This window comes from Jaculus jaculus, chromosome 10 (assembly GCF_020740685.1).
Source record: "Jaculus jaculus isolate mJacJac1 chromosome 10, mJacJac1.mat.Y.cur, whole genome shotgun sequence".
Classification (NCBI taxonomy): domain Eukaryota; kingdom Metazoa; phylum Chordata; class Mammalia; order Rodentia; family Dipodidae; genus Jaculus; species Jaculus jaculus.
Genome location: NC_059111.1, coordinates 1364998 through 1390070, shown reverse-complemented (window position 1 = coordinate 1390070; position 25073 = coordinate 1364998). Strand labels below are relative to the sequence as shown.

The 25073-nt window shown below is 40.7% G+C and overlaps 1 protein-coding gene and 1 non-coding gene across 3 annotated transcripts; one reads left to right on the top strand and one right to left on the bottom strand.

The window, feature by feature from the left end:
- Positions 1–1566: 1566 nt before the first annotated feature.
- On the top strand, positions 1567–24616 carry Arpp19 (cAMP regulated phosphoprotein 19). Of its 2 annotated transcripts, none has more exons than XM_045160566.1 (4): positions 1567–1614; positions 1799–1856; positions 15559–15681; positions 20828–24616. In XM_045160566.1, exons 2-4 carry the CDS (start codon positions 1812–1814, stop codon positions 20996–20998), a joined length of 339 nt encoding a protein of 112 aa, XP_045016501.1. In that variant the 5' UTR covers positions 1567–1614; positions 1799–1811; the 3' UTR covers positions 20999–24616. The 2 variants fall into 2 exon arrangements, with proteins under 2 accessions (XP_045016501.1, XP_004662538.1); XM_004662481.2 differs by having other exon boundaries at positions 1589–1614; positions 1802–1856.
- On the bottom strand, positions 7263–7369 carry LOC123464159. Its single transcript, XR_006639400.1, has one exon. It is a non-coding gene; the product is annotated as a U6 spliceosomal RNA (small nuclear RNA).
- Positions 24617–25073: the final 457 nt, after the last annotated feature.

Below are 25073 nucleotides of genomic sequence, written 5' to 3'. Positions count from 1 at the left end.
CATTACTGCATATGAAATTTTAAGGTCTGAGGAGAGTCTTGGAGTGAAATATTGGTCCTTTCCTTGGTGTGGCCTCTATGAGCAAGAACAGTGAGATCAAAGTATTTCTAATGGCATAACATAACTTGTAAACCCATCAAGAGCTGTAACAGCATTTAAGAGTAGGTCTTCCCATCAGAAATCGATGGTAAGATACTATTGCTGAAGACTCCACATACTTGGGCTGAAAGGCCACTGAGAAATCCTGCTGGAATTGAGTTGATAACCTCCTCCATGTAGACCAGCTGACGGAAAGCTGGAAGAAGCCACCTACATGTAGTTCAATGGGAGTAAGAGATACCACCAGTGAAGATACTCAACAGTGGACACTGCAAGCCTTATTGGCCAGCCAGGCCAAATGAGTCAACGGGTGCAATAGTGGCACGTCTGTCATGGTGGAAACCAACTGCCTTCCAAGTGGACTGGAGGCCCACTCCATGGAAGGGAATACATCCCTAATACTGAAAACTTAAAACAGGGGTAGTCATGAGTCCTAGGGTTGTAACATCGGCTGATGTCTGGAAAAATGTATATACTATGCTTATCAAACTGCCCAGTAAGCACTTCTCTTAATATCCATACCCTTATATTAATGCTATGATCACTTTGGGTAAAGAATCTTCTCTTTTCAGATGGCAGTGACCTTGGGATGACTCAGAAGGTATCATGGTACTGGAAAGAAGTAACTAGAGTACCAAGTAACATCTTCCAAGGCTCAGGGTCTAATGCGGAAGAGGTGGCGGAAAGAATGTAAGAGCCAAAGGAAGGGTTGGACTCCTTACAACTTGCTCCCTCCAGACGTAAAATGGCCTTGATATCCACGATCTCATAGTGCCTGACACTACCTACACAAGACCATCATAAGAGGAGGGAAAGATCACGACATCAACATAAAAGAGAGACTTATTGAGATGGGGAGGGGATATGATGAAGAATGGAATTTCAAAAGGGAAAGTGGGGGGGAGGGTATTACCATGGGATATTTTTTTATAATCATGGAAAATGTTTTTAAAAATTGAAAAAAATAAAATTACAAAGAAAAGAAATATTCAAACCAATATAAGATTAAAAAAAAAAAAAAGAGTAGGTCTGAGCTACTTATAGAGAAGGGAAGTAAGAAATGAGAACTCCCAAACCCGCTGTGGTGGCACACGCCTTTAATCCCAGCACTTGGGAGGAAGAGGTAGGAGGATTGCAGTGGGTTCGAGGACACCCTGAGACTACATAGTGAGTTCCAGGTCAGCCTGGGAACCCTACCTGAAAACATACACACACACACACACACACACACACACACACACAAAGGGGGGGGGAGGGAGGGAGGGAGAGAGGGAGGGAGGGAGAGAGAGAAAGAGGGAAAGAGAGAAAGAGAGAAAGAGAGAAAGAGAGAGAAAGAGAGAGAACTCCAAAGAAATCCTCTTCCCTTAAGAAAGGACGGGGAGACGTTCTGCCAATAAACTACAATTCCCATGATGCATTTGGCCCCAGCGGGCGGATGTGAGGTGAGGCTCGAGCCGCGACCTTTGAAGGAAAGAGGAAGTGCTTCGGCGTCGCAGGCCGGAGGAGCGCGGTTCGGTAGGTAGGGGTGCGGCGCGGCTTGCCGGGACGGTCGGGCCCTTGGCGGGCGGGCACCGGGGCTCGTGACGTCACAAGGCGGCGACCACCGGCCCGGGAGAAGCGTCGTGGGGCGCCAGGGAGCTGGGCGGGCGCGCGCGGCCGCGACCACCCGCTAACCGCGTCTTTCCCGGCGTCTCGTCAGCAGAGGGAGCAGCATGTCCGCGGAGGTCCCCGAGGCGGCGTCGGCCGAGGAGCAGAAGGTGAGCGCGCGGGCGGGCGGGCCTGGGCTGCGGGACGGCCCGACGCGAGCCTCCCCGGCTCTCGGCGCCCACGCTCGGGCCCTCAGTTTCCCTGAGAGGCTGCGGGCGCCGTGCGTGCGTGCGTGCGTGCGCGCGTGCCCGCGCCGGCTGCCGAGGCGGGCCCCGGAGCTCGGTGGCAATGGAGAGCGGAGCTGGGGTGCCTAGCCGACCGCTGCCGGGCGCCGGCGTCCGCGTCCTTAAAGTCACAGCCGTAGCGCTTTCTAACTCCTACGGTGCTTCCCAAGCCCACACGAGGTGAGTCGTGCATTGTGTGTTAGCCTCACTGAAAATCGAAAAATTGTAGCTTCAATAAAGTTTTTTTACGTTAATTAGATTTTTCATGAAAACAGAACATGTTTTGACAACTCATGTAGCAGTTTTCTGATGAAGGGAGGTGTGCCACGATTATTCTTCGGATTCAAGATAAGGATACTGCCAGGCGTGGTGGCCCACGCCTTTAAGCCTATCACTCGGGAGGCAGAGGTCGGAGGGTTGCCGTGGGTTCGAGTTCGCCCTGAGACTCCGTAGTGAATTCCATCCAGGTCAGCCTTAGCTAGAGTGAGACCTTATCTCGAAAAACCAAAAAGAAAAACTGAAAGAAAGATAGATAAGAATACAAAGCTTGCATATTTATATGGGCAGTGCCCGTCTTAACCATAATTATGTCTGCTGTACTACCTCCCTGGGTACTTATGACTAAGACATTAGAAAAGCGCTTGGCATCCAGTTTTCTAAATTTTTTTTTTTGGGAGGGGGAGTGGCTACTAACCATTTTTATTAAAAACCAAACTGCATTATCATTAGTTGGGTTTGATCTAATGCTTCAGTTAGTAAGGGCTTATCCATCATGTTGCATTTGTTCCTTAATCAGGTTGGAAGGGCATTAGTATTCTAACCCCCCCATCCCGTATGTTCTTAATCATGTTAACCTTGGTTATGATGACTCTGTTAGGATACTTCTTGTAAAGTAACTGAGGAAAAGTGAGAAAACAGTAATCGTATAATTAGTATGCCAAGTAGCACATTATTTAGAAAGTACAGTGAAAATTACTAGATATTTTTGTTGATACTTTGCAACATTTTCAGTGTTGGGGATTGAACATAAGAGGCCTCTTCCAACATGCTAGACAAATGCTTTACTACTGACTCCCCCTTTTGTTTAATTTAAAAAAAGTTTTTTTGAAGCAAGGAGACAGAGAAAGAGAGGGGGAGAGAGAGAATGAGAATGGGCACATCAGGGCCTCCAGCCACTGCAAATGAATTGCAGTTGCATGTGCCACTTTGTACATCTGGCTTTACGTTGGTACTGGGGAATTGAGCCTGAGTTACCCAGGTTGTTAGCTTTGCAAGCAAGCACCTTAACCACTAAGCCATCTCTCCAGCCCTTTATTTATGTATGTATGTATGTATGAATATGTGTGTGTGTGTGTATAAATTTACTTTTTAAAAAATATTTTTATTTATTTATTTGAGAGATGGAGAAAGAGGCAGAGAGAGAGAATGAATAGGGGTGCCCCAGGGCCTCCAGCCACTATAAACAAACTCCAGACACATGTGCCAGCTTGTACCTTGTGCCTCCTGGCTTATGTGGGTTCAGCACCTTAACTGCTAAGCCATCTCTCTCCAGCCCTATATACTTATTAGAGAGAGAAGAGAGGCAGATAGAATGAGTGCACCAGGGCCTCCAGTGACTGCCAATAAACTCCAAAGGCATACACCACCCTGTATATCTAGCTTACATGGGTACTGGGAATTGAACCTGGGTCCTTTGCAGGCAAGTGCTTTAACTGCTAAGCCATCTCTCCAGCTTCCCCCCCCCCCCCATTTTGAGACAGCATCATGTAACGCAGACTGGTCTGGTAGAGTGACCTTGAACCTGATCCTCCTGCCTCCACATCAGGTGCTGAAATTGTAGGTATGTGCTTCTAGGTCCTGGCCCAGCCCTCTTTTACAGTTTTAAATTTTGTGACACTGACTTATTAAGCTGGCCTTGAATCCACTCTACAGCCCAGGCAAAGCCTTGAATTTGTCAGTGCACCTGCCTCAGCTTCTCTAGTAGCTTGGGTTACAGGCCTGTGTTACAAGGCCTCCCTGAACAGTGGACTTTTGGTTTTTCTGAGGTAATGTCTCACTCTAGCTCAGGCTGACCTGGAATTCACTATGTAGTCTCAGGGTGGCCTCACAGCTATCCTCCTACCTCTGCTTCCTGAGTGCTAGGATTAAAGGCGTGCACCACCACGCCCAGTTTAACAATGGACTTTTTGAAGCAAAAAAAAAAAAAAAAAAAACATATAGATGGTGGTGAATGCCTTTAATCCCAGCACTCGGTAGGCAGAGGTAGGAGGATGCCATGAGTTCGAGGCCACCCTGAGAATTCAGAGTATTCCAGGCCAGCCTAGACTAGAGTGAAACCCTACCTTGAAAAAACAAAACAAAACAAAACAAAAATTAAAAAATACATACAGTTGAGGTATTACAGTCTTAGCAGTAATTGCAAACATTGCCTGTCTGCATTAATTTAGGATTTAGGATATCTGAAAATCCATGTGTGTCATATATATATTTTTTAATTTATTAGTTTTCTTTTCAGTAAATACAGGCAGTTTGGTACCATTGTTTAGGCTTATCTATGATCTACCCCCTCCCATTGGACCCTCCTTGTTGATGTAAATGGGTCGTGCATTGTGGAGTTAGCCCCCAGTTATTGGTATGATAGATGTCTCTGCAAATCATGACCCAACATGTGACTCTGACATTCTTTCCGCCCCCTCTTCCACAGAATTTCCCTGAGCCATGTTGGGTTCATTTGTGGTCTGCTTCAGTGCTGAGGTGTTGGGGGCCTTTGAGGCTCTGGCTCTCTGATTTGGTAGGAGTTGATTTTTCTCTGCGTTGGTCTCCTTCCCCTTTGTGCTGGTATCGGGTTCACAGGAAAACATCACCCTTGCTTGTTTCGCCAATTGTCCTTAGTTTCAGTTGGGCCCCTTTTGAGGTATGTTGGGGCAGCTCTCTCCTTAGGATCTGCATCTATCTGAAAAAGAGAAGCAGACTCTCCAATGGAGAGTAAGTTAGCACCTGGAAAATTGAGATAACACTTTTTTTGATAGACAGTTTGATAGGTGTAGGCCCTCTTATACCCCGTGATTGATGGTAGCTTGCTATTGTAGAGTGGGCTTGTGTTTGGGTATGGTTCTGGATGTCTGTCAAATCTTCACTAGAATCAAGCCCATTTTTTTACTTGGTACCCAATAGTGCACTAGATAAAAGTGGGGTTTTTTTTGTTTTGTTTTGTTTTTAGTATTTTATGTATTTGCAAGGAGAGAGAAAGAATGAATGTGGGCATGCCAGGGCCTCTAACCACTGCAAATAAACTCTAGATGAATGCTCCACTTTGTGCATCTGGTTTTATGTGGTTGCTGGGGACTCAAAACCTGAGGGTTGTTAGGCTTTGTATGCAGGCACTTTAAGTGCTTGGCCATATCTCCAGTGCTTTTTTTTTGGGGGGGGGGTTGTCAGGTTTCACAGTAGGGTTTCTGCTCTAGCCCAAGCTGACTTGAAATTCATTATGTAATAGTCTCAGGGTGGTCTTGAACTCACAGCAATGATTCTCCTACCTTGGCCTCCCAGGTGCTGGGATTCAAGGTTTGCGACACCACCCCTGGGGTCTTTTTTCTATTTTAATTATTATCTTTGTGTGTGTTCATGTGTGTAGGTGCCATGGCACATGTGCAGAGGTCAGAATAACCCCAAGTCTTTACCTTCCATTTTAGGGGGGAGGGTCTTTAGTTTCAGGCTGATTGGCATGAGGTTCCCAGGTCTCTACCTCCCGTCTTGCTTCAGGAGAGCTGGCATGAGAGGGGCTTGCTGCTGTGTTTGGCTTTATGTGAGTTCTGGAGACCCAAATTAAGGTTAGTATGCTTGTGCAGCAAGTGTTTTCCCCACTGAGCAATTTTCTTAGCCTTTCTTTAAGTAATGTACTTAATCATTGAGAAAAGATATTTCTCTGTAGCTCAGGCTGACCAGGAACTTGAAGTGATCCTTATGCCTTAAGCCTTTCTGAATTTGAGGTGTACAGGTGAACCACCATGCCCAGCTTAGGTAAATTTTCTTTGATAATAATTTATTAGTATGTTGCCAAAGTGTGAATAAAGTTCTTTGTTTCTAGAGTGTAAATGTTTTAAATTAGAACAGTTTAATATGGCTCAGTGTTATTAAGGAATACTTGAATATTTTCTCTTGATGAATGTCTTAGCATTTGTTTTAGGACCTTTGGTTTTAGCCATTGTCATTTGAGCATGTTGGGAATGTAATGTTCTTTCTCGAATTGAAGATTTCCCGTAGACATTAAGTGTCTGTGGCATGGATATTATCCTTAAACAGGAGGAAAATGTGCAAAGTCATTTCTGTGTTCCTGTTAGCCAAATCACCTGTTTCTTCTATTTGGAAGACATGACCTAAAAAAATGGGTTATTATCTCTGTACTCAGTTGACCTTTCAATTAAAGCCAGAGTATTTAGCTAAAAATACTTTTATGATTTTATGGTGGGCTAGCTTATTTTATTGCCTCTGAAAAATTTAGGTAAATAACTACACCCTCCATGCAATATGAGAGCAAAGTCACTATTGCTATAACTTATGTAGTGTGCACCCATGTTAAAAGAAGAAAATCTCAAACAAAAATAAAACTAAAAAGCAAAAATGAAAACAAAGTCAGGTAAACCCCTGTTTTATGGAGATGTTTAATGTATACAGCACATAAACACGTTTGTTTAATTTACACCACACTTAAACTAAAAGTACAAACAAAATTAGTAAAAATTACTCACTGTGGCTGGTATTATACTGAAACTAAGTATCCATTGAAAATGTGGAAGTAAATGTTTAAAGTGTGGGAGCTTTTTGAGTATCAGGTTAACTCCTGTAGGCCATGTGATGACTCAGTTCTTTTTAAAGTAAGCTATGAGGTCATTTAACCCTCTAGAGTCAGATAACTTAACATTTTAAGTTCAGCTCCAATCCAGCATTGTGGTTTATGTCTATAATCCCAGTACTCAGGAAGCTAAGGCATGGTGATCACTGAGTTCAGCCAGTGCTACATAGCCCAATATAGTACCATGACACTATGGTAATACAGTATAAAAACTTTAGCCTAGACCCACTTCAAAAATCTGAACAAGTCAGGCATGGTGGTGCATGTCTTTAATTCCAGCACTTGGGAGGCAGAAGTAGGAGGATCACTGTGAGTTCAAGGCTACTCTAAAACTACATAGTGAATTCCAGGTCAGCCTGAGCTACAGTGAAACCCTACCTTGAAAAACAAATATCTGAACAAGACTATATTGAAATGTGCCTTGAGATTTTTTTTTTTTTTTAAATATGGAACGCTTCACGAATTTGCGTGTCATCCTTGCGCAGGGGCCATGCTAATCTTCTCTGTATCGTTCCAATTTTAGTATATGTGCTGCCGAAGCGAGCACGCCTTGAGATTTTTTTAAAGGTACCTGTAGAAAGTTTTCTAGAGGTTGTATTAAATGGAATGATGTGTCTTAGGAAGGGTAACTAAAGTAGAGGTCTCAAGTAAAACCTCTGTGTTGGAAGCTACACTTGGTTCCTTTGTCAGTGGTGTACGAGAACTGTTGTTGAGGTGCTACATAGTGTTTGAGTGCAAGACCTCCATTCCTTTTGCTCTGTGCTCTCAGAGGCAGCCTGAAATTGTGGAGTGATATTAGATCTTCTATCCAGCTCAGTGACCTTGGACAGATTGTTTAGGAGCAAGTGTATCTGCCCTGATCATCTGTCACAGGATGAAGTCCTGGCTGACCAGCCTCGTGTCCAGCCTTCTTTCATCATGTTCCCTTGCCTTATCTCCCCTTACTCTGGATGTCCACATGATTCTGTCCTCTTTCTTCCTGGTGCTGCCTTCATCTCCACACAGAACCTGCTTGCTCACATATGTGTGCTCAATCCTGCATACCTTTGCATCCCTGCCACGTCAAGTACAGAAGAAAGAGAGAGAGAGAAAAGGAAAGTTTTTTTTTCTTGAATTAGTTAAATTAGGCTTTATTACATGTGACAGGAAAATTAAAATAGTAGTTTAAACAAGATAACAGTTTATTTTTCCCTCAAATGCCAGTGAAGAAGTCCAGGCCAGTTTGGGGAGAGGGTCTAGGGGTTAGAGGCTCTGTCTTGGTGCTCTTCTACCATTCTTAGCATCTCAGCTTATGATTCAGCATGGCCACCCAAGTGTCAGACATTGATACCCATTAAGCCAGCAGAAAGGACATAGATGACTAAGGATGTATTGTCCCAAAGGGAGAATTGAATGTCACATATCAGTCACACTTCTAGCATTCTTTTTTAAAAATTTTTATTTATTTGTTTGAGAGTGACAGACAGAGAGAGAAAGAGGCAGAGAGACAGAGAGAATGGGCACACCAAGGCCTCCAGCCACTGCAAACAAACTCCAGATGTGTGTGCCCCCTTGTGCATCTGGCTTACTTGGGTCCTGGGGAATCAAGCCTTGAACCGGGATCCTTAGGCTTAACCACTAGGCCATCTCTCCAGCCCACACTTCTAGCATTCTATTGGCTGGAACTTAGTCACTTAGACATGTGTACATGCAAGGGAGGTGGGGAATGTTTTTGTTTATTTTTTAAATTTATTTATTTGAGAGCAAGAGAGAGAAAGAGGTAGATAGGTGGAGAGACAACGGGCATGCCAGGGCCTCCAGCCACTGCAATAAACTCCAGATGCATGCACCACCTTGTGTATCTGGCTTATGTGGGTCCTGAGGAATCAAGCCTTGAACCGGGGTCCTTAGGCTTCACAGGCAAGCGCTTAACCGCTAAGCCATCTCTCCAGCCCTGAATGTAATTTTTTTTTGGTTTCTTGAGGTAGGTGGTAGGGATGGAACCATATACATGTTAGATAGCCACTGCCACTGAGTTACCAGTTAGATTTTGCTTCTGTTTATATAAGACTTCAGTGTACACTCCTTGTCAGTTCTCTTTAACATCAGGCATTCTCAAGCTGATGATGAGCCTGTATTGTGTGGAAAGTTTCTGACATTGAAACAGATACATTGTACATGCAGTGAAGTAGTTTGGATTAGTTCATTCTTAGACTTTCACTGAACACACATTAAATGCCAGGCGTGGGCAAATGGTCAGAATTTATAGGACAAAAGTAACTGCACAGATTGATACAGTATTCAATACTCTTCAGGAACTATCCCAAAAGATTTGTTGGCTTTTGTTAATCCTTTCTACTATCATCAGTGCATCAGTGAACATGTGGCAGAGCAGATAGAGAAGAACTTGTTTTGAGTGGCCAGATTGTTAATATATACTGTCTGCTCCAGGTTGAAAAGTGATAGCATTCAGATATTATAACTATTAGCTTATAACAAAGTACAAAATACTTATTTACTTGCAGCACTAGATACTGCATTTAGGATATCATACATGCTAGGCAAACACTACCACTGAGCTACATCCCCAACCCTGATACTTAATTTATTTTTTATTTATTTGAGAGAGAGAGAGAGAAAATGGGCATATTAGGGCCCCCAGACACATGTGCCACCTTATGCATCTGGTTTTACATGGTTTACTGGGGAATTGAATTCTGGTCCTTTGGCTTTGCAGGCATGCGCCTTAACTGTTAAGCCATTTCTCTAGCCCGTATTTAATTTTTTGAAGACCTTTTTGTTACTGCTATACTGAGAATTGAACCCAGGGCATTCATGAGTGTTAGTCAAGTGATCTACCGTTCAACTAGATCCTCACTCTTGAATGTTTGTGTGTGTTTGTGTAACATATACTCAACTTAAAAAGATACATGTTTATCTTACTACATACATTTGATAAAGGTTAGGCTGACTTCTAGGTATAGAGAGTACAAAGAAAATCCTTCCATCTCTGTTATTCCCTAAGGCTTCTGTTTTTCCAGTGTTGCATATAGGCAGACGATCAAAAATGTAATAAATGTCCTCTTCCCTTTCTCCATTATTTGCTTAGAATCAACATCACTAAATAAATCTACTTCATTCAGCATAACTTCTGAAATGTGGAGACTGTAAACAAAGACTTCTTGAAGAATGAAATTTTAAAATAAAATTTGATTTAAATTGTTTGTTTTGCTTTTTTGAGGAAGAGTCTTGCTCTAGCCCAGGCTGACCTGAAATTCACTATGTAGTCTCAGTGTGGCCTCAAATCATGGCAATCCTTCTACCTCTGCCCCCCCCCCTTTTTTTTTTGAGGTAGGGTTTCACTGTATCCCAGGCTGACCAGGAATTCACTATGTAGTCTCAGGTTGGTCTTGACCTCAAGGCAATCTTCCTATCTTGGCCTACTGAGTGTTGGGATTAAAGGTGTGTACTACCATGCATGCACGGCAGAGAAAGAGAAAGGAGGAAGAGAGAAAGAGATCTAGTCAATGAATGCAAACGAATTTCAGATCTATGCACAACTTTGTGCATCTGGCTTTTATGTGGGTTACTAGGGAATCAAACTTTGGTTATTAGACTTTATGGGCAAGCACCTTAACAGTTGAGCCATCTTTTCAGTCCTAAAATTTGAATTTTATTTATTTATTTTTTGGTGGACCAGTGTATTTATTGGGCTTACTTATAGGGGACTGTGTGTGATCCCATACCAGGCATGTCCCCCAAAATTACCCAGCCCATCACAGGTGATGACCTCACACAGGCTACATCATGGAATGTTGCCTGCAGTTGACTTTTTTAAAATAATTTTTATTAGCATAAAATTTGAATTTTAGAAACTGCTTTTTCCAGCTGGGCATGGTGGTTCACACCTTTCATCCCAGCACTCAAGAGGCAGAGGTAGGAGGAACGTTGTGAGTTCGAGGCGACCCTGAGACTACATAGTGAATTTCAGGTCAGCCTGGGCTAGAGCAAGACCCTACCTTGAAAAACCAAAAAGAAAAAGAAAAAAAAAAACCTACTTTTTCCTTTTAAGTGTCTCATTCCTTTTTAAGCTATTTAGTGTGTGTGTGTGTGTGTGTGTGTGTGTTTAAATACTTTATTTATTAGAGACAGAAAGGCAGAGAGAGGGAGAGAGAATGAGTATGGGTTTTGTGTATCTGGCTTTATGTGAGTACTGGGTAATTGAACCATTGCCATCAGGCCTTGCAAGCAAGTGCCTTTAACACTAAGCCATCTCTCCAGCCCTTTATTGTGTTTTTTGAGATAGGTACTTATATATCCCAGGCTTGCTTTGAACACCTCATCTTTCCTCCCAAGTTCCAGACTTGCAGGTCTATACTACCACCATACTTGCATTTAGGCTTTTTATTTTTATTTTTTTTTGGACAGACTGTCTGAAGGCCAAGAGCCTGCAATCATACCAAATTCTGTCCTGAGCTCCCTTTTGTACTATGATTACAGTGATACATTGTTTTACCTAATTTTATTAGTGTCCTCTGGAGGAGACAACAGAAACTACTTTCTTATTTAGGGTAGACAGGAAGTGATTTGGGGAATTACTTTCCAAATTATTTGAGGGAAGGATGGGGGGCGGGGATATTCATGGAGGCCAGGGATGGCAGGAGGTGGGACACTGAAGAAACAGGTCCTTTTCAGAGCCTGCCATCTTATACCACACTGCTGTGTATTTGCCTCGGTTGACCCGGTTATGTTTTTAGAAGCCCCACCAGGGGAGCCCCAGGGCAGAGTGAATTCTCTGTCAGTACCATTGACAGGACCTAATAGCTCAGTCTGGGAAATTTTGGTTTTGGCTTTATAGTTGTACTATTCAAGAAAGCATTTAGAGGACAGATATGGGGTGAATGTCGGTGGACACAGGTCTCCACCAACATGTTTGTACTTCTATAAGCAAATCAGTAGCTGTGTCAGAAAGTTAATGTCCACACAGTTGAACATGTTCATCAGTGAGGTCTCAAAACGATCCATATCTGCAAAAGGCCAAGAATGTTTCTATATGGCTCATGAAAAGTATTGTGGAAATCTTGATATTTAACACTTTTTTTTTTCCGAAGTAGGGTCTCACTCTACTCCAGGCTGACCTAGAGAACTCACTATCTAGTCTCAGGCTGGCCTTGAACTTGAGATCCTCCAACCTCAGTCTCCTGAGTTCTGGGATTAAAGGCATGAGCCACCACGCCCTGCTGATATTTACATTTTAAAATGTAGTGTAAATAATGTTATCTTTCTTTTCCTCTCTTGATTCCAGCTGGGAAATTGCACTAGTAGGGGCATATTGTGCTGTATGTTTAGCAAGAATTATCAAGAATTGAATATTGGATCATTGTTCTTTCTCCCTCTTTATTTTTATTTATTTTTGTTGTTATGGGAGAAGCCATGCTAATGAAACTTTCAGCTTCTGGTGCCTAAGGGGTTATCCTGCCTCAGCTTCCTAAGTAAATGTATGCAGGCATGGACCACTGTACCTGACTCGGATTGGTTTTTTTCTAGAAAACAAGTTCATTCTAAATATAAACAGTCTTTTCAACTATATGTGCTGTTTTGCCCCATTTGGATTAAATTGATCATGTTTTATATCAAATGTATACTTAAATGTATTTCTTGTGAAAAAAATAAGGAATGCTAAAATATTTGCTGCCACCTACCACTCAAGATGAAGGGAATCTGTAAAAACTAGAATGAAGGAAAGTTGATGCCTACATAATGAAAGATTTTAAGTAGTATCTTTTAGGTTAGGAAAAAAGAGCCTGGGGAAATGGCTTAGTAAAATGCTTGCCTCACACACATGAGAACCTGTGTGAGATCCCCAGAACCTACATAAAAATGCTGGGCTTGGTGGTGGACACTTGTAAGCCCAGCACTGTGGAGGTAGAGACAGGAGGATGGGTCCACTGGCCAGTCTAGCTCCATTTGGGTGAACTTCAGGCCAGTGAAAGATCACCTTGAGAAATGATGGTTGGCATTCCTAAGGATGACACCCAAGATGGTTCTCTGGCATGTGTGTGTGTGTGTGTGTGTGTGTGTGTGTGTGTGTGTGTGTGTGTGTGTACCTATACATATACATATATATATATATACACACACACATACATACATACATACATACATACATACATACACACACACACATACACATACACATACACACATGTGCTCACCTCCCAAAAAATAAAGACTTTTCATTTTCTAGGCCTAAGGAAAATGGATTTTGGTAGGAAGGTATTAACATCCTTTGAATATTGCTGGGTCTGATGGGTGGCAGTAAGCTGTGGGTCGTTTTGACACATAAAATTAGCTAGATTGGACAGGGAAACCCAAGAATAAGTCCCTTTATCTAATTCTGCTTTGTAACTGTAGCTCTAGAAACAACTTTGGGTTGTAGTAGATGTCTGCAGAGAAGGCTAACCCACCAAGAGCAGCTTTGTAACAAACAGTCTAGCACACGTGACACTAAACTGTATTTTTTCCAGCTTTTGTGATGCATACATTACAGTCATCATATCTTCTATGGGGCTTCCATTCTACAATTAGTAAGGTAGTATTCATAGGCAGCTAAAATCACTTGGAATGCTGCTTCAACAATCACATTGCAGACTGTCCTGTCAGTTCTCAGTGAGTCTGGTGCCTTGTTGTCCAGTATTTGAACGTATGACTCGGGCGACTGAGTGCCTGCTGAGGCAGTAGCTTGTCATGGAGGCTTAGGTTTTAAACACTGCAGAGGTAAGTAAGTAGCAGGATGGCATGCATGTGCTCCAGAAGATGTCCGAGGGTTACATCATACTCTTCACATTTGAATTTCTAGACACAGTCATAAAAGCAAGAAATGAAAAAATCATTATTTAGAAGACTATGCATGGCTAAATGCACAGTTGAATTTTGTATATATCATGTAAGTGAATGGCCACTGTGAGATCAGAAATCAGCATGTACATAAGAAAAGAGGTAACTAGGACACTTGAATCAGAAAGAGAGCAGTTATATATAAAGAGATCTTAGGGAAAACAAGTTTATCTAACAGCAGTGCCCTGCTTCTCAGAAACCTCCAAGACAAAATGAAGTATACCAATACCCAAGGGAATGTCTGAAGATGAAGAAAGTATGGATCATACATAGTGAACAAAGATGATTACAGAACATATATAAATATGAATTTGAGAAAAATCTGCAAAACTTGCATGCTATTCTTCAGTTCCTAGATAAATGGTTTACTTGCTATATAAGAACAGTTGGTTTGACATTTAAGGATTTAGCATTTAAGCCTTTTTGCTTCAAAAATAACCCTAAAGAGTCAAGATATGCAGAAGTGGTTTTGCTGATGTGGTGTGCAGAAATAAGTCTATTAGCTAAAGTGTACCTTGCCAGCTGCTCAGCTTGTCCCTCACAGGACAGCTGTATGTTTCTTGTCTCATCTTTCTTGAGTACTATTTGCCATGAAGTGGTAAGTTCTTTCCTATAAAATAGGGCACTTTGAAAGAATGTAAATAAACCAAGGCTGGTGTTGGGAGGTGGAAAAGTAAAGTATTGACAGGACGGAGCATATAGCTCAGTGGTAGAACATTTTGAGTAGCATGGATTATTTATTTGAGAGAGGGAAAGAATGGGCATGCTGTTGTAACGATTTCCAGACGCATGTGCCACCTTGTGCATCTGTCTTATGTGGGTCCTCAGAAATTGAACCTGGGTCCTTAGCCTTAACTGCCGTTAAAATCTAGTTTTCGACATGAACAAAGTTTGCAAGTTTAGCTCCCTCCTCCACTACCACCAGGGTCTCACTGTAGCCCAGAGGCCCAGGACTCAGGACTTACTCTGTAGCCACAGGCTGGCCTCAGATTTATAGAGATCCTCCTACTTCTGCCTCCCAAGCGCTGGGATTGAAGGCATACATCACCACATCCTGCCTCTTTTTTGGAGGTAGGGGTTTCACTAACTCAGGCTGACCTGGAATTCACTATTTAGTCTCAGGGTGACCTTGAACTCGAGGCGATCCTCCTACCTCTGCCTCTGGAATGTTGGAATTAAAGGCGTGCACCACCATGCCCAGCTATTTTTTTTTTTAAGTGTCTCACTCTTAGTTCAAGCTGGCCTCAGAATTCTTATAATCCTTCTACCTCATCTCCTTGAATGCTGTGAATATAAGTATGACCTTTACATGTCAGCCAGATGTGAGGTTTGATGCATGCAATCCTGTCTTTATAAATAAATATTAAGATCCTTTGTATTACTTTATTCAGGAAAAATATGCTAGTAAGTAAGTTGATAATTTCTAGACAAGAAATGAAAGAATTTCAAATCATAGATGATTTTGAGTAAAAAGAAAATCAGCATTTTTAGATTTTTGCAGTATTAGGGAAATTCTCCAAATATAGACAAGGAGCTGGAAAAGTTCTGTAGAAGGTGACTAACTGTACATGCATTATACATGACTAGCAAGTGATGGCAGGCAGGGCTTCTAAGCTGAGCTAGTACGGTATTTTTATCCAATGTGTGGGGTGTTACACAGGCATCACAGCTATAAGCGAGCTGTCACATGGGACATTTGAGAAACAAGACAGATGCTCCAGCAGCTCCTCTGCTCGCTTGCTTAGTCAGATGCTGTGTTTCTTGACATTCAACAACTAGATTAGAGTCAAGGTACTCAGTGGTGAATTATTTTGAATAACTAAGCTTTATAGAGAAATAAGTTATTTAATATTATTTCAGGAAATGGAAGATAAAGTGACTAGTCCAGAGAAAGCTGAAGAAGCAAAATTAAAAGCCCGGTACCCTCACCTGGGGCAGAAACCTGGCGGCTCTGATTTTTTAAGAAAAAGATTACAGAAAGGGGTAAGTAGTCTTGTATAATTTTCAAATGTTTAACCCATGTGAATATGTGCCGACAGATGCTGCACTTCCCAGATTTGTATACATATCTTTTGTTTAGTATTTTACATGGTTCATGCTATGAACATGTATGAAAACAATCTACAACTGTAATGTTTTAAGTTGTAAATATTTCAAGTGTGTAGTATAGTACCCGTAGTAATGTAAAAACCCATACAGCTATTACTTTGATTTAATATTAATGTTTTGCTATATTTATTTCAGTTCTATCCTTGAAAGGTGAATGTTTTCTATATGTAACTCCTGTCCCTTTTATCTGCAAAAGCTGATGTCCTGAAGTTGGTATTTATTCTCCTGCCCTTATTGTGAAATTTGGCCCATTTAAAAGGTGATTCCCATACAACATCCAAAGACTTAGAATATAATGTTTGAATGAAAATCTTACCTTGCATTCATTAGGTAGAGACCATTACTTCTCAGCAGTGGAATGAGATAATGCTCTTTGTTCCTTAAGTTTTCTCTGTTAACCCTGTCCTTTTATTAAAAAAAAAAAATAGAGATTAGAGGGCTCTACCTATAGTTCATGCAGTTTGAATTCTTTACCATGTCAGAGAAAGATGACTGTTGCATACAGGAGACAATTGTTGAATAAAAAGCTAAGTCATATTTCTCTTTAAAAAAATACTTTAAGTATACTGGTATCTGTGCTTACATACAAAAAGCCTGTCTGTGGGTGTGGGTGAGCACAGTAGTTGCATACTGATTGTTCTGTCACATCAAATTCCAAAAGGATAATTTCAACATTATTTTTAAAGATGTCAACAAGTAGCATGATTTAAGAAAAATGCATGAAAAAACATTCACAGCTTTCAAATACAATAAGGAAAACTATTAATAAATATTAAAAACATAAAACTTCTGTAACAGGAAACAGAGTCCAGTAGGAAAATTATTCTAACAATTGGGAAACTAAGATACATAAAGAAAACCATTGCTATATTTCTTATAGAAAGAATATTTGACAGATAATTCTTTTTTTTTTTCAGTTTTTTTTTTTAAATTTTTATTAACATTTTTCATGATTATAAAATATATCCCATGGTAATTCCCTCCCTCCCCACCCCCACACTTTCCCGTTTGAAATTCCATTCTCCATCATATTACCTCCCCATTACAATCATTGTAATTACATATATACAATATCAACCTATTAAATATCCTCCTCCCTTCCTTTCTCCATCCTTTATGTCTCCTTTTCAACTTACTGGCCTCTGCTACTAAGTATTTTCATTCTCACGCAGAAGCCCAGTCAATGACAGATAATTCTTAAACACAGGGTACTTACCCATGAATTAAATCAGTAAAGTATCTTAAACCATACCATAGCATATATGTAACCTAATTTGGGACATGTTTAGAATAATTCCTTTTGGTGAGGTTGAAGTTGGGTGTAACTAATGTTTTATATGTATGTATATATATACACACACACACACATATACACAAATGATGTAACATTATTGCTTTTATTTTCTTTCTTTTTTCCCGAGGTAGCGTCTCACTGTAGCCCAGGGTAATCTGGAATTCATTTTATAGTCTTAGGGTGGCCTTGAACTCATGGTGAGCCTCCCTCTGCCTCCTGAGTGCTGGGATTAAAGGTGTGTGCCACCATGCCTGGCTATTGCTCTTATTTTCGAAAGTTGTGTTAAGATTTATAGAAGTGCTCATATTCTAAATTAATAAGTTAATTATAACTTAATCTTAGAGTATAAATGAATATTTTAAATAATCTTTTAGTTGGAAGGTTTTCTTCACAGCTGTTGCTATAAAGCAGCATCAGTACCTAACAGCAGAGAAATGATTATATGAGTGCTAGTCAACAAAACAGAATATCATATGGTTATTTATTTATTTATTTTTGAGGTAGGGTGTTGCTGTAACCCCGGGTGATCTGAAATTTTCTGTGTAGTCTCAGTTTGGCCTTGAACTCATAGCAGTACTCCTACCTCTTGTCTCCTGAGTGCTGGGACTAAAGATATGTGCCACCATGCCCAGCTATATGATTTTTATTGGAAAACAAGTGCAAAGATAATGATGTAGGGATAAATAGAGTAGAACGTGAATGATGTTATTATGAATCTGACTGTGTCTAGTACACGTGCCAAGGCAGATTATCAAATAGTACTGTCAGGTGTGTTTTAAGTTGTGAAGTAAATTGTGTATCATCACGGCTGCTGGGTTACTATTTGGATCTGACTGATTAACAGGAGACTCTTGTTAATCTTCAGCATGACAAGCTTACACACTTTCTTCAGTGATGAGGCTGTTTATTGTTTTCTTCCAGCTTCAGTTCACAGAAGAATTAATGTACTTGTTTCTTAGAACTGGTATTATAGATGTAAATAGTTGGAAATAATATAAATGCCAGTTAAATCAAGAAATAATTATGAAGAATTTGAGGAATGAGCTCTTGAATGATTCTGCATTATGCCACAATATCAGTGAATGTGCTGTTATATTATCGAAATGAGGTTTTCTTGTTTTTAAAGTCTGAATCACAGGGTTCTCAATACCTGTATGTAGTGACTTCATATCCTGTCAGAGCAGGGAGGGAGAGGAACAGTCTAGTCATGTTTCTGTATTTGTAGTTTCTTCGTCTCAAGAAGACTGAGGACCCAACTTAGATTAAGCATTGGCCCTTGAAGTGATCTCTTAGTGTTGGTGCAGTTGTAAATTCTGATGGATTAGTGGCAAGCTGAGCATGGTAGCTCATGCCAGTAATCCCAGCACTTGGGAGACATCAGGAGTTGAAGGTCATTCCCAGCTACATAGCAAGTTGAGTTTGAAACCAGCCTAGGGTACATGGGGTCCTGTCTATCTTATCCATTCATTTGCTCACTCATTCATAGACAGACAGACGGATGGTAGGTAAGTAGATAGATTGATTCATTCATTCATTGTAGTGGGAAGAGGCTTTTGTAAGATAATCATCTAGATGATGTAGTCTAGACTGATTTTAAGTTTTAGGATTTTCGTTGTTTTGAGGGTCTCATTCTTAAGACCAGGCTTGCCTAGAACTCACTGTAGCCTAATCTGGCCTCAAACTTTCTCCTGTCCTCCTGCCTTGGCTTCCCAAGTACTAGGATTATAGGCACGAGTTAATGTTTGTTTAGAAACTCAAAAAGTTTAGAAATTGCTTGACAGCAAATGTTAGCCACCAGTGTTGGCTCCCAGTATAAGGAGCATCAGTCTGTCTCACCTTTACTCACAGCACTAACATTTCACTTCTACCTGTATAGCATTAACATTTTCTCTGACAGTACTGCCAAGTAAGGGCTGTCTTGTAGTAACCTGACTTTTGTAGTCTGTCTGTCTTTCCTTCTTTCCTTTCCTTCTTTCCTTCTTTCCTTCTTTCCTTCTTTCCTTCTTTCCTTCTTTCCTTCCTTCCCTCCCTCCCTCCCTCCCTCCCTCCCTCCCTCCCTCCCTCCCTCTTTCTTTCTTTCTTTCTTTCTTTCTTTCTTTCTTTCTTTCTTTCTTTCTTTCTTTCTTTCTTTCTTTCTTTCTTTCTTTCTTTCTTTCTTTCTTTCTTTTTTGAGGTAGGGTCTCCGGCTGACCTTGAATTCACTATGTAGTCTCAGGGTGGCCTCAAACTCACAGCAGTCCTCTGTATCCACCTCCCCCGTGCTGGAATTAGAGGCATGCAATCAGCCAGAAACAACAAAGTTGTAGCAACCTCAAAAGAACCTGGCCTAAATTTCACTGTTACTACTCCATATGAAAGTTATATAGACCCATTGGCTGTAGTTTAGATCTGGCTTATCAAAGAATAGTCCCTAGAGGGAAGATCATCACTAAAACCTTGTCCCTCAGTTTCTGTTACTCCACGCATGAGGCAGGCCTGGAGTCTGAGAAATGTTTCATTTCATTTATTTCCTTTGCTATTCCCAGACTTGAGGTTACATTTCTCTACATCAAGTTCCCATAGCATTTTGTGTTCTTTTTTTGGGGGGGGGGTTCGAGGTAGGGTCTCACTCTAGCCCCGGCTGACCTGGAATTCACTATGGAGTCTCAGGGTGGCCTCGAACTGATCCTCCTACCTCTGTCTCCCGAGTGCTGGGATTAAAGGCGTGCGCCACCACGCCCGGCGCATTTTGTGTTCTTAAAACAGCATTATAAGTAGTTGGTTTACTTAGTCATTGCCTGTCTCTCTTAACTTATACAGTAGCTTATATATAGTAGACACTCAGTAAAAGTAGGGTAAATATGATAGATGTAAGCCTGAACTTAAACACATCCACTTGTCTACTCTGGAGCGCATGTAGATAAACTGTGTTCAGTTGATCTTTAGCTGTCATCATAATTTGCTAAAGATCAACTGGACACAGTTAATCAAGTCTGGAAATGGCAAAAGAAAAACATTCCTCAGACTCCAGGCCTGCCTCATGAGTAGTAACAGTGAAATTTGGTGGTTGCTCTATTTCCCAGCTGAAATGATCATCAGTTGTCAGACATGTTGTCTATGTGAAAAACAGGGAGGGTGTAGGGTAGAGGTCTGTTTTGAGTGAATTAATTTCTAGTGTTATAATCTCTTATTGTATTGATTTCTTCCATTACTTTGTTCTAATATTGTTTTTATTTGAAAGAGAGAGAATGGGCACACCAGGGCCTCTAAGCCGTTGCAAACAAACTCCAGACATGTGCCACTTTGTGGAGCTTTACGTGGGTCCTGGGGAATTGAACTTGGGTCCTTTAGCTTTGCAGACAAGTGCCTTAACTGCTGAGCTATCCTCCAGTCTCATTTCTTCCATTACTTTATCACTTATGTTTTTACCTTTAATTTTCTTTTTTTGTTGTTTTATTACTTTTTTTTAATTTTTAAATTTTTATTAACTTTTTCCATGTACCTTTAATTTTCATTTGAACAGCCCTCTAGGGATCTCAAACAAGTAATTTAATTCTTGCAGAAATGCTTATCCAAAGAGAAAAAGTACCAACAACTGAAATAAGTATAAGGGTGTCTAAGGGATGAGTGGTTACATCCTAAATACAAGTTGGTGGATTATGTGTTTTTATTTTCAAGATTATTTCCACCTGGTGGTTCTATTTGCAAATAAAAGGTTTACATTTTATTTTTATTTTTCTTTGGCAGCAAAAGTATTTTGATTCTGGGGATTACAACATGGCTAAAGCCAAGATGAAGAACAAGCAACTTCCTGCAGCGGCCCCCGATAAGACAGAGGTCACCGGCGACCACATCCCCACCCCACAGGACCTTCCTCAGCGGAAGCCTTCCCTTGTGGCTAGCAAGCTGGCGGGCTGATTAAAAGAGCTGAACTGCATGAGCCTTCAAATTCCCATTATTTCTCCTTACTATACTTAACCCACTTTCTGTTTTCTTTCATTCACCAAGTCATGTGAGACTGACAGCTTTGCAGGTAGCGGTAGTGTGTGCTGCTATTACAAGGGAATATACATGTGTAGAGGTTTTGGTTAATTTAACAGTGCACTGATGAAAAGGACATGTTAGAGCAACATACGTAATCTACTTGAACATAATTGTATATATTAACCTAACTCAGTGTAGGACTGGTTCCAGCAAGTAACAAGTTTTATGGTTTTACTGTTTTGGCTTTCCTTACTTCATCGTAATTATAGCTTTGTATGTTATTCTTATTTAATATAACCTCTGTTGTATTGATTTCTTCTATATTTTCCTCTTGGATTTTGTAAAACAGAAGTTTAAGACCACAAGTTGGAAGAAAATCACATAATTCAAACACAAGTAGATGGGCTCCAAAAGATTTGAACAACTGCTTGAACTTGAATGGCCTTAAACCTGTTTCAGCTTTAACAATAGAATTTTACTTGGGCAATATTTGCCCAATCTGGTGTAATTTGTGTGACTTCAGTGCTTAACAGCTGTGTTGATGCCAGTTCTCTTCAGTTCTGTAGTGTTAAGATGCCTTCCTTGTCAAAGATGTGAATGACGTGTGCATGTGCACTGACTGTTGCATTCACTTTTGTGCCATTTTTGTAAATACAATAGTTTTGCACAACCTTTTACAAATGTCTGTATTAATTTCACATATTAGAAAGATAATGTGCCAACCAGAAGCACAAGACTTCCTACACAAACAACTGTATACCATTACTGGTTTTGTATAATAAGAATAGTTTACAATCTTGATCTTATAGAATACCAAACTGAAATCTACTCAGTCTGTTTTAGAGAATTAAGCTTTTCATTTGCTACTAACATTCATGACTTTCAGTGGCCTTTTACAAATACGATATGTTGCTTAGGCATATCTTTTGTTCTATGCAGAATGTTTCATTTTGACTTATGACAATTGTAATTCATACAGTTTATGTAAACTTTCAGTGTAGAAACTACTTCCACACAACACTGGGAACAGTAGAGTTTTTTACAAAAGGCTTACATTCTATGCCTTCTGTTTTCTTCTCAGCCCTTTTTCTTTGTTTCTTGTGGTACTACTACAGCTGTTCCATTTACATGAGAGCATAAGTGTCTTACTTTTGCTCTCTAAACATTTAAATAAGATTTTCGTGGGGATTTTTGCAATGCTGAGGATCAAACCTGCTGTCTCACACATGCTAAGTAAGCACTCTATGACTAGGCCACACCCCCACTCCTAAGGGAACTTTATGATGAAATGTAGTTGAGAAGACCAGCCCTGGAAACTGTCAGGATAAGCTGAGTTTAGGTGAATAATTGTTAACTAATTACGGCGAACTAAGTAGCCTTGTGAGAGTGAAACGTAGGTAACTGACACTATGATACTTGGGCATTTCCTTCTATGGGTGCATTTTAATCTCAATTTAGAGTCACTTCTGTGTCTAGTTGGTGGCAGCTCTGTGACACTTTAGTTCGGACAGATTCACAAGTCCCCTTAGCATTCTTCCCCACGTTGTCCTGCACAAGGAGGGTCAGCAGCCAGAGCTCAGACTTTGATTCTCTGCCTTTGGCTCGGACAGGCCTCCCCTCTTGAATGTAGGCATCATTTATGTCTTAGCTTCTTTTATCTTCCTGCTGTTCTGTGGTCCCTCATCAAATAATAGGTGCCTGGAACCCAGCACCTGCTCTGGAAGGCTGATCACCATGCTTCATCCACCCTTAGCAACAGAAAAGCAGCACTCCAACCGTGCTCATCTGTCATCTCACAGTCCTGTTATATGTAAATGTACTTGTTGTGAGAGCACGGTTGTTATGTAAGATGTCCCAGAGTAGAACTTGTGTTACAGCTAGTCTTTGTTTTTCATTGTAAGCCATCACCAGTAAATTCAAACATCAGACAAGGTTAATTTGAACGATTAGAGAGGCCATGTCATTGCTGACCCCTTAGGACCCCTGTAGTTTGTGGCAAGTGGCTAACACCTACTTAAGCTTTAATTTGTCAAACACGATGCTTATTTAACCTACCTCAAAACTTGTTGAGGATCTTTGAAATACTAAGTGCCCAGCATCAAATATTACTGTTTATATCAAAAGTAAATTTCCTCACTAAACCAGCCTGCCTTCTGTAAAGTCACATTGCTTTTAAAAAACCTCAGGATTTCCATAGGAAAGTCCTGCCATGAAGCTTTAGGGGTGTTTGCATAGCCTCCGTCATTGGTGCTTGAGAGAGAGAAAGAGAGGCTTTGCACTTTTCTACCTTTGTTCTGCCTCAAAGCCCAGCTTACTGGAGGTGTTTTTACAGACTTTGTAATCATCACTGAAGATTTGATGAGATGAGCTTAATTGTTTCTATTTCAAAGTTGTTAAGAAATGGCTAATCATCTACAAATTACTATTAAATTGAAGATAACTTATGAAAACTGATGAAGGCCTAGAATTACATGTCTCCTGTCCAGTAGTTCCTATTTTTTATAGTAAGCATTTTCTTGAAGGCTGCGTCCAGCTAGAACTACAGATCTTGGCGAGTAGGAATAGGGTTGCTTTGATGACTTGGAAGGAGCATGCTTGTACTCCACAAGTTGCTCAATAGCCATGGTGATACTGGTTTAAATAAGTCTTAGCTCTTCAAGGCCAGCATGGCAAGGCCTCTCCTTGTTATCACAGTTTTTACTTGATAGAACAAAAGTATACCTCTAAATTATTTATTGATACCTTAAAATCACACATATTCTCAGTCCAGATGTAATGCCGTCTTCTTAGAGCTGTGTTCTGAAGTTGGTGCTTGGTGATCAGAAGCAGGTGGTACCAAAGCAGTGTCCCTGATGGCCTCATCATGTTCCCAACGTTTAAGAGTATTCTTTTTGTTTTCCTTCTTTGACTTCCTCTTCCACCATTCCCACCCAGTGCATCCCTGAAGCCCACTGTTGGCTCTTCCTAAATGGTGTTACGGGCTGGTGAGCTGGCCATGCTGCCCACTATACCACAGCTTTGGGCTTTAGCTGTTCTGAAGCATCCGGATCTGAACAAAGAGCCTCTGTCCTCACTGAACTCAGCACGCACTGCCAGTCTTCCAAGGTCCCCTTCCCTGACTCCCCATGATACCTTGTAAAACGGATCCAAGGAACCTCTTTGGCCCATCCACAGATAAAATATTTTGATTCTGTTTTACTGTCTTCAGCCTTCTAAGTAGGTAGACTTAGGGGCTTCATTGTAGAAATCACTGGTGGTTGTGACAGCCACTCATGTATGTGTGTGTTATGTTATTTGTCAATTACATGGCAGTTGGAAACCCTCTTATTCCTTTTAACACCATCATCAAATGTGACTGCATCTCTACCATTTGTCATGCAATAGGACACTCGGCCTGTATTAAGAGGGCCAAGAGTAAATGCCTTTTTTGTTAAAGATGTCTGTAGAGTTGGCAGTTAATGCTGAGATTTGTCAAATAGCCCTTTCAAAATACTTGTGAAATATCAAAAAAAAAAAAAATAAATTGATCTACCTAATTTTTATTGATTTTAATTTGCAGTTTTGTCTTATTTGTTAATGTTTTTTCCATATGCTTTCTGAAGTACAACCGCTACTATGTAAAGAATCTGTTCTCTTAGGTTTTGATTGAAATAATGTGTGTTAATGAAATCTTAGCAGCCTTGTTTATTTGTTAGGGTTTTATAATTAACATGAAGCACTTGCAGTTCATAAGTCTTCTTCATCTTGTGTAAAGTGCTGTATTGTGACAGTTCTGGATATAGACAAGTAGATGACATACTGTTCACATATTCTGAGAAATGGTGTGTATGTAATTTAGTGCAGGGTAAAACATACTACGTTCTTCAGAAAATATAGAAATAAAGCTCCAAGAAGCCTGGAGGGGTGAGTTCTTCAACTTAGATGTAGATGAGTGGTAGATAAGGGAAGAGTTTGAGGGTAGCTTTGAGAGTGAGTTGCTGTAGGTGTGGATGGGAGAAAGGAAATACCT

Coding starts and splice junctions, on each gene's coding strand:
- Arpp19 (XM_045160566.1), top strand. CDS start 1,812: ATGTCCGCGGAGGTCCCCGAGGCGGCGTCGGCCGAGGAGCAGAAG. Junction 1,857..15,558: donor CGTCGGCCGAGGAGCAGAAG/GTGAGCGCGCGG, acceptor ATATTATTTCAG/GAAATGGAAGATAAAGTGAC. Junction 15,682..20,827: donor GAAAAAGATTACAGAAAGGG/GTAAGTAGTCTT, acceptor TTTCTTTGGCAG/CAAAAGTATTTTGATTCTGG.